At 42.4% G+C, this 14,640-nt stretch overlaps 1 protein-coding gene across 1 annotated transcript; it reads right to left on the bottom strand.

Annotated features, from left to right (window-relative positions):
- Positions 1-584: 584 nt before the first annotated feature.
- Positions 585-14,615, bottom strand: GPN1 (GPN-loop GTPase 1). Its single transcript, XM_054179859.1, has 14 exons — positions 14,504-14,615; positions 14,318-14,411; positions 12,949-12,988; positions 11,443-11,509; positions 10,713-10,750; positions 10,091-10,169; positions 9,894-9,988; positions 8,280-8,325; positions 7,236-7,382; positions 4,875-4,957; positions 3,796-3,835; positions 3,017-3,107; positions 2,422-2,535; positions 585-1,876 (listed from the first exon to the last, which is right to left on the bottom strand). The coding sequence occupies exons 1-14, from the start codon at positions 14,603-14,605 to the stop codon at positions 1,788-1,790; spliced, it is 1,125 nt and encodes a 374-aa protein (XP_054035834.1). The 5' UTR covers positions 14,606-14,615; the 3' UTR covers positions 585-1,787.
- Between the last annotated feature and the right edge of the window lie 25 nt (positions 14,616-14,640).

Genomic DNA, 14,640 nt, shown 5'->3' with positions numbered 1-14,640 from the left:
CTTTCAGTGCAATTGAAGATAGCCTGACAGGCAGCCTACATTGTTTTTAAGTGATTGCTTTGTGCATCTTGGTGAGCACTGAAAGCAGAGCTGTGTCCCAGCTCTTTTCCACATGTCACCAATCACCTTTGCCTCTCGACAGGGCAAGGGAGGCTCCTCCAGCATGTGGAGAGCGGTCAGACAGCCAAATATACCAGCATGCTTATTGGTGTCATCCACCTCAACTACTCCTCCCTTTCCATGTGCCTGTGGTTATTCATTTTGTGACCAGCTTTGTGCTGGACAACAGGGATGGGGGAACACAGCGGATCCAGAGCACTCAGCTGCCTGCTCCCCAGAGAATGCTCTGGGGAAACCTTATTGCAGCCTTTCAATGCTTAGAGAGGACCTGCAAGAAAGATTGGGACAGACATTTTAGCAGGGCCTGTTGTGACAGGACAAGAGGTGATGGTTTTAAACTAAAAGAGAGGGAGATTCAGACTAGAGAGAAGAAAGAAATTGGTTATGCTGAGGGTGGGGAGACACTGACCCAGGTAACCCAGAGAGGTGGTAGATGCCCATCCCTGGAGATATTCCAGAGGTTAGATGGGGCTCTGAGCAACCCTTAATAACTTTTAAAGGTCCCTTCCTACCAAAACCACTCTATGATTAACAACAAATGTATTATTCTACCCTCACCATTATGCTACAAAATCTTTGTTTCAGCTAATACTTCCTACTAGGAGCAGACTGGTTTATCTAGAGATGAAATTGCTGTACAGTTCTCTCCACTGACAAAGCCATGGGCAGATCACAGCTGGCAGCCAACAGCTGTTTGTCAAGTTTCCCTGCCCTGCCAGATACACTTTTGAAATTCACAGAAACGTTTTTTTCCACAAACCTACAGGACTTGTGCCAGCAGAGGCTGCTGATAGATTCCCACTGAAAAAATCTCTCCAGTGTGGCCACAGCATCGTGTAGAGGGAAAGAAAACAAGGATTCCCAGAGCTCAATTCCTGCAGCTCTGGTGCCTGCCAGGAAAGTATCAATGCATCTCCAAGTTCCTGACTACATTCCCTGTGAACACCCATCTACAGAAACTGGTATTTTACAGTACCTACAGATACATGCAGCCAGCACGTTTTGGTTCTCAGCCAAATCAATCAAATTATTTTAACTTTCCCTCATGAGAAATTTGTTTAGTCAGAATCTTTCTAGCAGACATCTGTATGGTGTCTGTGTCATGTAATTAAGGTGTATTTGCTGAGCATCCATATGGATGGGCTGTAAGCACACAAAGTAAGTCTCACTTCAGAACGGTGACATGAAATCTCCTGCTATTAGCCACCACACATTTGTCAGTACATAAAATACATTTAATTAATCCCAAACCATCAAACTCTGGATTGATGGAGTTTCACACAGCTGAGATTTCACTTGTGTCCTGGCTGCACCAGACACCTGTCTGCACAAGGTGAACAGACTGCACTTTGGAAACCAGGAAGTACTCCAGATGCTAATGCTGACAGAGCTCAAAACCTGAGCTCCCAGCAGGCACACCTAAAGCACACAGAACAAAACAAAGTGCTGTCCAGCTCCTTCAACTTCAGGAAGTCTCAGTGGCAGATGGCCAAACACAGAGAGTTGGATGCAAGACCTTCAATTCCAATGACCAACCATTACTGCAGGAAGAAAGATATACGAGAGGAAGCTGTTCAGGTAGAAGATTTCATGCATGGTTCCTTGAAAGTTCCTTTACTTTTAACTCCATTACTGGAGATTCCAAATCCTCTCTCTTTCTGAAGGTCTCATTCATTTGGTTTGCTTCTCTGGTACTTCATCCGTGTCTCTTGCATAAAGTTTCTGAAGGCTGGTTCTTCATGACTCTCCTCAGTAACTGGGAGGGGGGAAATTAAAAAATCAGCACTGTTTCAGCACTTGTGCTACAGAAGAAAGCTAGACAGGGCAACACAAAGTCTACTCGATCTTCAATTTCACTGCTAACAAAATAAGTGATCCTACAAGTCAACAGAAGAGGGAAAGAATGAAGTTTACAACTGAACTATGCAAAAATGACACTCTTAAGAACTCAGAAGACCGCTCCAAGACCAGGAGTCATAGGAGGAGGGAAGAGAGCCAGGATCAGAAACTGTTAAGGCCAAAAAGTTGTTGAATTGAATGCGTTAATCAGGTTCAGAGGTTGCTGCATGCTCCAAGCATAGCATGTTCTACACCTATCAAAAATAATTACTTGAATAGAAAATTTACAACTGAACTTCCACAAAGGTTGGAGTGATAGCAGCTGGAGTTCTGCCACAGATTCAGACACCTCTAGGTGACTGAATGTTTGCTTGTTTTCCAGGTTAGTCAATCTGGTTAATGAAACACAGGGAACTTCCTGACTAGACAAGCAGCTTTAAAACCAGCCCCTCAGCCCCTCACCTTCATGGTCAATGTCATCAGTATCACTCTCTCTCTCTTCTTCTTCTTCTTCATCAAGAGTTCCTCGTGTTAGGATCAGCTCAGAGGGACCCATTGCAGAAGCATCATCAGATCCTTGGAAGGAACAGAAATGGCCATACACAGATCAGCACACTAACACCAAAGTTAGCTCCTGCCCTGACAATGTCTACTGTTACATCAACACAGCAATTAATGTCCACTCTAAAGGGATAGAAACTACTTTTGGATTCCAAAGAAACAAGACAGACTGCATCAGAACCATACTCAACCTCACATATGGCAACAGCTATCCAACAGCACAGCTGTCTCATGATTTGACTGTCTCACTTTTTCTGGAGTATTTAATTACTTTTACTACACCTCCTGCTTTATGCAGCAGGGTTTCAGATGCCTGCATCTGAAAGGTAGAGGAGCTGAGTCTGACCCATCCCACAGGAAAAACAGCCCCACTCCTCATTCCTAATAGCAAGCGTTTTCACTCTCTTCTTGTGGAGACAGAACAGCATTGTATGACTTCCCAAGACAGACTCTTCAGACAACTTCTGCAATAAACTTAATCTTTCTACTAAGGTACCTGCAAGGGTGTTGCCCTGCACACACACGTTGCCCATGTCCTTCCACAGGTGTTCCAGCTGCTCCCTCTTTTGTTTATTTTGAGCTTGCTCCTGTAGGTACAAAGTTATATCAGGATTCTGATACATCTAAACCATCAGAAGAGTAACATCACCCCATGCTGGCAGTCTGTCCCCAGCCAGAAAGCAGATGTCAATAAGCAGGTCCTAAATTAGAACAAGGGTTACACAGAGCTTTTAGATAAATATGGAAAGCAATCTCCAGAATGATGGACTTCAGGAACATTTTCATCAGCATCAGGAAGCCAAACTCAGTGAAGTGTCTGCAGAGAATTGTCCTTTGGACAGACAGGGCTCAGGGAGAGCAGAGCCACTGATTCCGGCACTGTAGTTCAGTCTTCGTTATTAACTGTGTCAAAAGAGTACACCTCACTGGTGCAGAAAGATACAGAGATATTCTCAACAGATCACTTTGGAAAATCATTTTTTAAAATATTTCTATCCCAAATGGAAGATAGGAGAATCTTCCCAAGCCATTTTCTCACACTTTGCCCACGTTAGCACTAAACCAGCGAGTAACATCTTTCACAAAACACCTTTGGTTTTGTGAAGGTATGCTCCACCAGGAGAGAAAGGCAGACACTGACCTTCAGGACAGGAGTTTTTGCACACTGAGTATGACTAGTAAATGCAAGGGTAGATCCTCCCATCACAGAGGCAGTTATGTGCATTGTGACCCCAAGACACACTGCATACATGTAGAACAGGTACAGCTACTCACCAGTGTCTTCCTCAGGCGCTCATATTCTGGACGATACTCCCTGAAAAGGTAAATAGAGTGCATACAGTCTGAACTGATTGGTGATTGGTATTAAGGATGTTCTTAGAGCCCTGTTCTACCCCCAAAAAGTATTCTCTCAGTTTTCATATTTGTGAGAGATTTCAGAAAGACTAATGCTATGTTTACCCACATTTGGCTCTGAAACCAATGGATGCAAAATAAGTGAACATACCTCAAGCAAACACTTCCTGTCCTGTCTTGTTGGATAAGGAATTACACTAGCTCGAACACTTCCAGTGATGGGGCATCCATCACTGGGCAACCTGCTTCAGTGACTCAGCACTCTCATCCTAAAGGGTTTCCTTCTTATACCCAGTCTAAACTTCCCTCTTTCAACTTAGAAACGTTGTCTCTTTTCCTGTCTCTCTCCATCTTTCATACAGGCCTCTTTAAATACTGAAATGCCACACTGAGGTCTCCCTGGAGCCCTCTCTTCTCCAGGCTGAACACCCACAACTCTCACAGCAGAGAGGTTCCAGCCCTTGGATCATTTCTATTGCTTCCTCTGAACCCACTCCAATAGTCCATGTCTCTCCTGTGCTAAGGACCTCAGAGCTGAAGCCAGCACTGCAGGTGAGGTCTCACCAGCATGGACCAGAGGTGCAGAATCCCTTTCTTTCTCCTGCTGCCCACACTGCTGGGGATGCAGCCTAGGATATAATCACTTTTCTGGGCTGCAGATGCACATAAATGAAATCTTTAGGGGTTTGTTACCTAGGCAGCTACCCCAGAATAATTGTTAGGTTATTTAATGAAATTCCCCAGCACCTCCAAAGAACTCAGAGAGATACTGCAAGGGGTGGGAATGAACAAATAATACCTTGTCCAGATTCTCCCAGGCCCATCACAGGAGAGCCATCAAACTATGAAAGACCCATCTCAATAAGCCTGGAGGAACCCAGGGGTACATTGGCCTTGGCTGTAAGAAGTGAACATTCCTTCAAATCAAAGGAGTGGGTGCATGAACCAGTAACTTCAGCAAGTATTCACTGGATCAGGGACAAAAGGCATCACCTTACCTCTCATATTCATCTACTGCTTTAGCAAGCTGAACAAAAAAATCATCCAGTCCTGTGCCAAGCACTGCAGAAACACCAACCACCTGTAAGAGAAAAACACACCCCACAACTAAAGAACTAAGTTTTTAGGTAGCTCCTGAAAGATCAGAGCTGGAAAAGACTAAGTGGTATCTTAAAAAAAAAAAACAACCAACAATCAAACTCTAACTTACAATAAGGGAATCTAATGTTACCCATTTAACCATCACAGTGGGACAAGGGTATGCAGTAATGCTTTCTCCACCTGCTATTAATGTTTCCTGCATCTAGGTTTTGAATGTAGGGGCTTTTTCAGTTGGTTGGTTTGGCTTTTTTGTTTGTTTGTATTTGGTTGGTTGGTTGGTTTTGGTTTGGTTTGGGTTTTTTGTTTGGTTTGGTTTTTGGTTTCCCCCTGTGGGTTGGTTGGTTTGTCTGTCAATCTGCTTACTTTCCCTCTTGCCTTCTCTGTCTTACTTTACTCAAGAACCTGGATTTTCCTATCTGTTTCAGACATTTCACCAGGACAGCCAAGGAGAAGCAGCAGTTAAAAACCTGATTCTGCACCCATCCTTGTACCTCCAATCTTAATGCCCCACAAAAACATAGCACATACAACAACAATGACCAAACGTGATGAGAAAGGGCAATTCAAAAGAATGATCAGGTCCTACTTCTGCTTACTTGGCTGTTGTTACTAATTCAAGCTCTCATTCCAAACCTAATATTAAGTGGTTGGTATGACTGGTGCAATATCAGCATACAAGAATTAAGAAGCCAACTAGACCACAAGAGCTGACCTTTTGCCTCTGAAGCTCTGTGTAATACTCTGTATTTAGCTGAAGCACATTTTAAAGGTACCTAGTCCAAGCCCCAGAACAGCAGGAGATGGAGAATGTAACCAGTTGCTATGGAAATACATTCAAAATGCACATCTGCTTCTAATTTGAACTTGTCTGTCATTACACTTCTGGCCATTTGCTCTGCTTTAGTGCAATTATCTAAATACACCCTTAATTAAGACTATTACTAGGCAGTATTTGGTGACCCTTAGGAAGCTTAGATCCTCTAATGAAAATTCTCCCTTTTTCATAAAAAAAAGAAAGGGACATAACTGCACACTTTCAAAGGGAAGATTTTTTCCAACACAGTCTTGCATTGTATCAACAGCACCGTAAATATATGGACAAGCATTACTCCAGCACCGTGCCAATATATATTAACATTTGCACTTTCATTGCACTTCTGAAGTACAAGCTGCCTTCTATTCTATAATCCTCTGTACATGTCCATCTTCCCAGTCTACTGCTCTAACAGATATGAGATGCAGACTAACAGCTGATTAGTAGGTAAGGACTGGGAAGAATGTTAGCTCTGTATATGGCACCACTACAATCTGTTCTGAAATGCTGCATATTGTTCCAAAAAGGGCTTTTATGGTTTTTTAGGCTAAACCATCATTATCTGTATGAATAGAATCACTTCTCATTTCTACTGCCTTTTTTTTTTCAATATCCATAAAGCCATTTGCTTGCTGTTCCTTAACTGATGAAGAACACAATTAGCTGAACCCTTTTAGCACAGACTATAGGATCAGTAACATCCTCCAGTGTATAGTGTCTTCAGGACCTGAATGGATTTGCCCTTTCAAAACTGGCAACTGGAAAAAATATGCAGGGTTTATTTTGTTGTGGGTTTTTTTTTTAGATTCTTTCCTTTCTTCCTACACTGTAAAACTACCCAACTGTTCTCAACACTCTCAGAACAAGGACAATTATTTCAGACAAGAGACACTGCAACACAGAACATTGCCTCTTACCAGCCTACCTTAGCCACCTTCTGATGATTAACCACAATTCAGTAGTAAATGACTCAGACTGCCTCTCAGTGTGACAAGCCATGGAAGTTACTTTATGTTGAAAAGGGCAGCACAAAGCCCTTTTACAGAAGGTCAGAATGGCTGAGGCTGAAAGATACCTCTGGATATAATCCAATCCAACCTCTCCTGCCCCAAAAGCAGGATTGACTAAACAGGTTGCTCAAGATCTCTGTGTATGTTTTGACTGTCTCTGAGGATGGAGACTCCACAATTTCTCTGGACCATCTGTTCCAGTATTCAATAAATGAAATCATAGTAATCCTTTCTTCCTCTTCTGTTTATAAACAATTTCCTGTATTTCACTTCATGTCCATTGCCTCTTGTCCTTTCACTGGTCACCACTGAAAAGAGCCTGCCTCTGTCTTCCTTACATCTTTCCATGGTGTATTTATACACATCAATATCCTCTTTGAGCTTTTTCTTCTCCAGGCCTTTGTGAGAGGCAGTGAAAAAAGGAAAATTCTTACCTTCAGTGAACTGTAAAATTCATCTAGCACTAAACTCATGGAACGAGTCAGGTTACTGACATAGGATGTCTCTTGATTCAGGGCATCCTGAAATGTCTCAAAGTCCTGCATCCACTCCACTGCAAAACTGTGGTCTATGATGTCAGTCTGGAAGGAGAAGAGGAAATTTTCAGAAGTCATAATGATGGATTCTTAGCATTAGGCTGTTAAGTGGACAAACAAAAACTTTCTATTTTAAACTTACTTTCAAAGTGCTGATCTTTTAAAAAATACTTGGCCCTGCTCTGAAGTCCTCCAAGCCCTGTTCACTATGTTAATACAGAAAGAGAAGACAGCCACTCACTCCTCGTTTTAAGAAGGCACGTTTAAGGAAACAATTAGAAGTCTAAAGGCTTCTATAGTTTACTGGGAAGGGGCATACAAAACCTGCATATTGTACAGAAGAGTTTAAGCTGTAAATACTACAATATATGACTGAGACCAGACAAGCACAGTCCTTATTGAAGACATCCCTTCTTGATTAGCTTGAGGGTCTGCAGGGAGAGGGAGACATTTCTACATGGGGTAACAGCCTAAGATCCATATCAAACAGATGACCCCAAAGTAAAATCCATATAAAAAGTAGCTGGGCTCTGATGTGAAGTTACCATCTAAACTCAGTGCAGGACAATGGACACAGAGGAGATGGTTCCATAATTATTAGTTGTTCTGAAGAAGCAGGGGATTATAAAAGCAATTCAGTAATGAACTTAACCCTTACATCATAAAGTTAAGTTTCCTTAAAGCCAAGGGTTAAGGTGAAAAAATGTTCAAATGGCAAATGTCATCTGTAACATGAACACTGGGGTGTAACTGCCCATCCCTGATTCCTCTGCATTTGTACACCAGACCAAGGACCCCTTTTAGATCTGGTTGCAGACTGCAGCTCCCTCCATGCCTCTTTTCTACAGAATCTGTTATTGCAGTAAGACAAAGACACTACAGCAAAGCAAGCCAAACAGAACAATGTTCTAGCAGGACACAGAAACCACACCTTTAACTTACTTTGTTCATGACAACAATGAAAGGCAGTTTTGTCTTGTACAGGATACTGGGGAGAAGCATTAAAAGAAACACAAGCTAGATTAAATATCACTAGACAAATTAAGCATAAGGCAGATAAGACTTGTATGAAACAGAACATATTTGAGTTCAAAAGGTAATTGTTTTCCTCCACATCAACTGGAAAGTAATTTCCACCCAGACCTTGATTACCATACCTGAACAAAACATGCCTGGTTATTTTGGTTGCTATTTTCTATGACTCTCTGATCATGGTGTTTTTTCTAATTATTTTGACTCAAACTGAGCCAAATTATTTGTGAACTAAGCAATCAATTCATATAACTCAACTGCAAAGCAAAACTACCCTGAATCATCAGCATGCATATAATTTCATTGTATATATTCTAGCAGTTTTTGCTCAAAACTGACGTTAGAAAATGCAGCACAGAGTAAAATATTTTTGGCTTACTCCTGTCACAGTGATACAGCTTTTGACCTTGCTACAGGGATTGACAGATTTTATGAAAACCTCTTATCAACATTTACCATGGATTAGGACAGCTTTAAATATGTTGATCTTTACACTGGCATCTAGTCCTTGGTCTAACATGGCAGAAAACAGATAAATCCATGCATAAGGAGGAAGACAATAAATCAAGAGCTCCATGCTATTCTAAGCTCCAAACATATCTTGAAGAATCACTGGAAGTGTCAATAGAATTTAAAAAAACAGTATCACATGTTTACAAAAAGGAGCTTACAGTAGGCTGCCTTAGATAGGTGAATTTGTAAGCAATAGGCAATGTGTTAGATGTGATCTAACTATCCTTCATCATGTTATGGTCTCATGGATTATTTAATGCTTTCAATGGGAGTTTTGACCCAGTGATGTCCAGATGTCCACTGGCAGCTCAATCTTTTTGCTTTGCCAATGAAAACAACACCAAGACAGAATAACTAAAACAGCAGACTACATGAATATGAAGCACATGAATGTGAGTCTGAAGCCCAGAAGTCAACTGTCTCTTGAGCTGTATTGCCAGTAGCATGGCCAGCAGGTTGAAGGAAGGGATTCTGTACTTCTGCTCTGCTCTGGTGAGACCTCCACCTGCAGTGCTGTGGCCAACTCTGGAGTTCTCAGCACTGAAGAAACACAGACCTGTTGGATCGTGTCCAGTGCAGGCCACAACAACAATCCAAAGGCCAGAACCCTCTGCTTCAAGGACAGGTTGAGAGAGTTGGGGTTGTTGAGCCTGAAGAAGAGAAGGCTCCAAGAAGACTTTATGGCAGCCTTTCAGTACTTAAAGAGGGCTTATAAGATAGGCACAGACAGACTTTTCACCAGGGCCTTCAGTGACAGGACAAGGGACAACAGTTGTAAACCAAAAGAGGGTAGGTTTAGATTGGACAAAAGAAATAAATACTTTACGATGAGTATGCTGAGGCACTGGAGTAGGTTGCCCTAAACAGTTTGGGATGCCCCATAACTGGAAGTGTTCAAGGTCCCTTTGAGGGTCCCTTCCAAGTCAAATCATTCCATGATTCCCCTCCAAACTAAGTATCAAAGAGACACAGCAATCCAAGTAGATAGACTGCATGTTCAGCTTTTCTTACCTGCAGGCATACAGCATGTTGGACATAAAGGTGATAGGGTTAGTACTGCGAGAGGTGTCCATCACATAAACAACAACTGAAGGAAAAGAGGAAGCCTGGAAACACAAAGTAAAAGATGCTTTAGTTTGAAGTACATTCTGGTCAACAGCCACTTCTGTCACACAGCTTCACAGTGAAGACACACAGAGGACACTTACCAAGGCTTCTGTTATGATGGTTCCTGATGCTGACCAGGTGAATACTTCAATTTGCCCTGGTGTGTCAATAATAACATACCTGATAAGAAGTCACCACCAACAAACAATAAGGGAAAATTAGTAAGCACAAGGTCCTATTCTGACTAATTAGAACAGGCACATAATGGTGAACCACACAATTCTTCTGACACAGATCCAAAAAGCTTCTCCAAAACAGTGACAAGATTTATGGGCATGCCTGAAAATTTCCTGTATGAATTTTGTTATCTAAGAAGCAAGTATTCTCTTCTGATTCTATTAAAGTCAAAGGCTTCAATTTGACAGACACTTAGTACTGCAAACTCTTCAGAAGAGGAATTAATTGTTGCCTATTTGAATAGTGCATGAGAAAAAATGACAGTGTAAAGAAAGACAAGAAAAGCAGAACTGAAACCAGCAGACATTTCTCTGACACATCTGAAGAAAGCCTAGTTTATCTGTTCTAATTCTATGCCCTTGTCCACACAAAACTTATACCAAGGACAAAAAACCAACTAGAAAATATGCAGAGAACCATTTAAGGATTACACATGGGGTTTCCAAATTGATCCCAGAAAAGCAGCACTGGGCAGAATGTACTCACTTGGATGCATTTTGCCTTTTTTCAATAAACTTCATCACCTGATTGAAAAAGAAGTAGCATATGTTGCATTTAGGCTCACAACAGGAAACTTTCATTATCATTTCATAAAAGAAACTGCATTATCTTGCACAGCTGCCTCTATGTACCCAGAGAAGATTAGAAGTCACTAAGCTCTTCAATGTGTGAAAATGCCCTGCTAATGACAGGTGGGAAACACAACCTTGATTTTGTCTGTGCGCTCATACATGAGTGAAGAAAAGGGACAACAAATGCAGTTGCTCCCCACCTTTCTACTAAGAGACTGTGTGCCCTGTCTCTTGCATATGTTCCCATCCTAGCATCATTATGATTTAAGAGAGTAACCAGTAATCAAATAACTCATCTCCAGAAGCAAGCTTCCCTCCTCCAAAATCAGTGCATTTGTGTGGAAGATTTTATCGTGAACACAGTGCAACAGAACAGTTAAGTACAAAGACTAAGGGATGCTCTCTACATATGGATTCTAAATTCTACTTTTATAAAAGCTGAAAAACTGAACTCTCTAAAATGAAAGCTGATGCACTTTGGCTGCTTTGGAAAACACGTGGTTTGTATGGGGAATACTCCCAACTCCAGGGAGCTATTAAGAGAGTGACCAAACACAGTGGTTCCTGAGACTCCAAACACACAAGCCCCGCAGCCTCCCAGCAAAGGGTTCCTAGCACAGTATTAGAGAGGAACCACCTCATACCTGATCAAATCTTGTAGCAAAGAGATTGAGAGAGGTCACAATTCCACCATTGGGGCCCAGCCCATATCTGGACACTTCATTTAGGAAAGATAACTAGTCAGAGCACAGAGGGCTTCTTTTTCAGTGGTGACAACAGCTGGCCACATACAATGCACACCAGATACCTTGCAACAAGAGACAATACCCCTCTCACACAATTAATTCTTCTAAGCAATGCAGTAGTAGCATGACAAACACTTGTGACTGACCACAGGAAAAGGAGCTGTGCCACGGCATCTTCCTGCCATTATTCCAGCATTATCACCCTGGACAAAGAGAAGCTATACCTGTGTGTACACATCAAAGCCATCTTTGTCTTCTCCAAGAGATTTGAAACACAACCGGTACCTCAGAATTTTACAACACCCTGAACACACTTGATTTTAACAAGCTATGCTCCAAAAGGTAATTAAAAGATTTTCTGCACAAAGAAATTTTAGCATAATTTAGATGACACTGGGAATGAATGGTGAAAAGATAATCCAAGTTTGAGCTTAAAGGTGAACATTTCAAAATCCTTTTTAATGCAGAGAGATGCATGTACTAATGAGGAAAATAAATATATATACACACTTTTTTTAACTGCATAAGAACCAGTCCTGACCCATCAGTACATGCTGTCTTCTAGGGCAACTGCTCTTGATATCCAAACAGGAGGCCAGACACCTGCCTTAAGCACTACTTAATGAGATACTGTAACTCCAGCAATGGTAAACAAACACAGTAAAGAAAAACCACACACCTACACACCGAACTGAAATTGATACTTGGCTAGTTTATTAAGGACTCCAAATCAGACAACCCAAATCAAGAATCCATCCCCCTATCATCTTTATTCTTGTCTAAAAGTCCATCCCAACAACTACAACTGTGTATTACCTCCATCTGCACAAGCTATTGCTCAGGAGACAAAGGACCACCACACCCCTCTGGAAGTGCCATCACTTTAGAGTTAACACAACTGAACCACAGTCAGCAAAATGCTGTTCAGCAAGAGCCAACAATGTCTCTGAGATTCAGAAAGACAACAGTGGTTTGATTATGGTCAAACAAGGTGGAAATACAGGCAACAGGAATTTGTGTATTTGTTTGTAACAAAATCTGACATGTTACAACAGGGGCAAGAGGCTGCTGGCTTCCACAAAGGATGGTACAAGCTCTTTGAAAGAACAGCGGGGGGGGGAAATGGGAGCAAAGTGCCTCTTACTCGTAAAAATGTACTATTAGGCAGCATCTCCTAGGATAAAATCACACAGGATAAAATAACCTAGGGAGTACCAAATCTTGCAGAGTATGTTTCTAACTTCTCCAGACATCTGTAGTGAAAAGCTTGACCTTCATGCAACGTTCTAGATCACTGCAAACCCTGATGCCTCCTGCCCCCTGCATTGTGGTGTGCAGAAGTGATGGTTTATCGCTACAAAACCTGAGATTTTAAATATCATTATCTAGATGAAAAAAGGATACTGTTTCATGACTTCTTTGTACTTCACAGTGTCCCTGATATCTAGAGGAGAAAGACATATAAATACTTTTAGAATAGCAATTATAAAATATTCCTCTCCATCAGTTTGCTGATAGGTGGAAGCTCTTCTTTTTCAAGCAAGTCTTCTGTCTCAGTAACAGATCTAACACCACCAGGAAAACATCTCCTGAGTAGAATAAACAAGATCCTACAGATCAGCTACGCTCTCAACACACACAAAGCCCAATTTGATCACCTGAGACACCACCATTTCAGGTAGATAGCAATAACTGCTTCAGCAGAATTTTTTTGTTAGATGATCAACACCAGTTACTGAAGAACAGATCAAGCACTGGAACAGACACTCTAATTACTCATCTGACTTCATTAGAACAACTTGCATATCCACATTGCCTCTGCAGATGCAGGCTGACTTTATAAAGTTTAAAAGCCAGGACCCTCACAAACCTAATGACTGGTAAGCCCTGTGGAATGGCTAAACCTAAGATCTGTTTTATTCTTAAGGTCTTTTCTCTAAAATGCATGTCTTTTACAGTGCTATAAAGAAGTTATTTGGTGGCACATGTGGCTGCTAAATGGTTCTGCACAAAGGAAACCAGATCATATCTATTGATACGTTCATTGCTGACAAAGAAAGAAAAAAAAGAGCCACAGGAATCCAAACATCAAACCATACCAGATGATGTAAAATAAATGTGCAAACCTGACAGAAGAATAGTTTTGTCCTTAAAATCCACGTTAAAGATTTGTAGCAGAAAAAGAGTTAATTTTTCAAAAACAAATTCATCCATAGATTCATAGAATGGTTTGGGTTGGAAGGGACCTTGAAGATCATCTAGTTCCAACCTCCCTCCCACTAAGATGAGGCTGCTCAAGGCCTCATCCAGCCTGGCCTTGAACACTTCCAGGGAAGGGGCATCTACAGCCTCCCTGGGAACTTGACCTGGTGTTTCACTGCTCTCACTGCAAAGAATTTCTTCTTAATAGATATAGTCTAGAAATAGACATATTCCCTCTCCTCCTATCACTCCAAGTCCTGGCAAAAAGTCCCTTCCCGGCTTTCTTGCAGGCCCCTTTCGGGTACTGGAAGGCTGCTGTAAGGTTTCTCGGTAGCCTTCAAGTCTTTCTTATGTTGGGACCTGAACTATCTTAAAGAGCCTATAAGCAAGCCAGCCTCACTTAACCCCCACCCTCGTCCCGTTTCCCCGAAACACTGGAAAGCTGCACACATAAATGGGTTGATTTATCGCAAATCAGACTTGCTCCCTGCTGGCGGATCCCTCCGACCCGAGACCCCCTCCTCATCCTTTCCTCACACCGGGCCCGGCCCGGGGCCCGGTCGGGACTCACCGATGTTGGCAGGAAAGGGCAGGTCATGCACGGCGGGATCCAAGTTGATCACGTACGGCGGACAGCGCTGCCCGTGCAGGTGGGCCGTGAGGCGCTATGGGAACACGAATAGGCGTCAGGCCCAGCCGGGCACGGAAGAGAGACCGGGAGCTACACACAGCTGCCCCGCCCTCCGCCGCTCCTCACCTGCACGAAGGTGGTTTTCCCGGAGCCCGCCATGCCCAGCACCAGCACGCACACCGGTGCGGCCGGCGGCGGCACGCCACTCGCCGCTGTTGCTGCCGCCATCTTCCCAGCACCCCCTTGTCCATCCGGGGCGCGGA

Source organism: Dryobates pubescens, chromosome 3, assembly GCF_014839835.1.
Source record: "Dryobates pubescens isolate bDryPub1 chromosome 3, bDryPub1.pri, whole genome shotgun sequence".
Classification (NCBI taxonomy): domain Eukaryota; kingdom Metazoa; phylum Chordata; class Aves; order Piciformes; family Picidae; genus Dryobates; species Dryobates pubescens.
Note: the sequence above shows the minus strand (reverse complement) of the source record. Positions and strands in the feature narration are given on the sequence as shown.

Coding starts and splice junctions, on each gene's coding strand:
- GPN1 (XM_054179859.1), bottom strand. CDS start 14,605: ATGGCGGCAGCAACAGCGGCGAGTGGCGTGCCGCCGCCGGCCGCACCG. Junction 7,383..8,279: donor TCATTGTTGTCATGAACAAA/GTAAGTTAAAGG, acceptor TTCTCCTTCCAG/ACTGACATCATAGACCACAG. Junction 4,958..7,235: donor AATTTTACAGTTCACTGAAG/GTAAGAATTTTC, acceptor TTTCTCTTACAG/GTGGTTGGTGTTTCTGCAGT.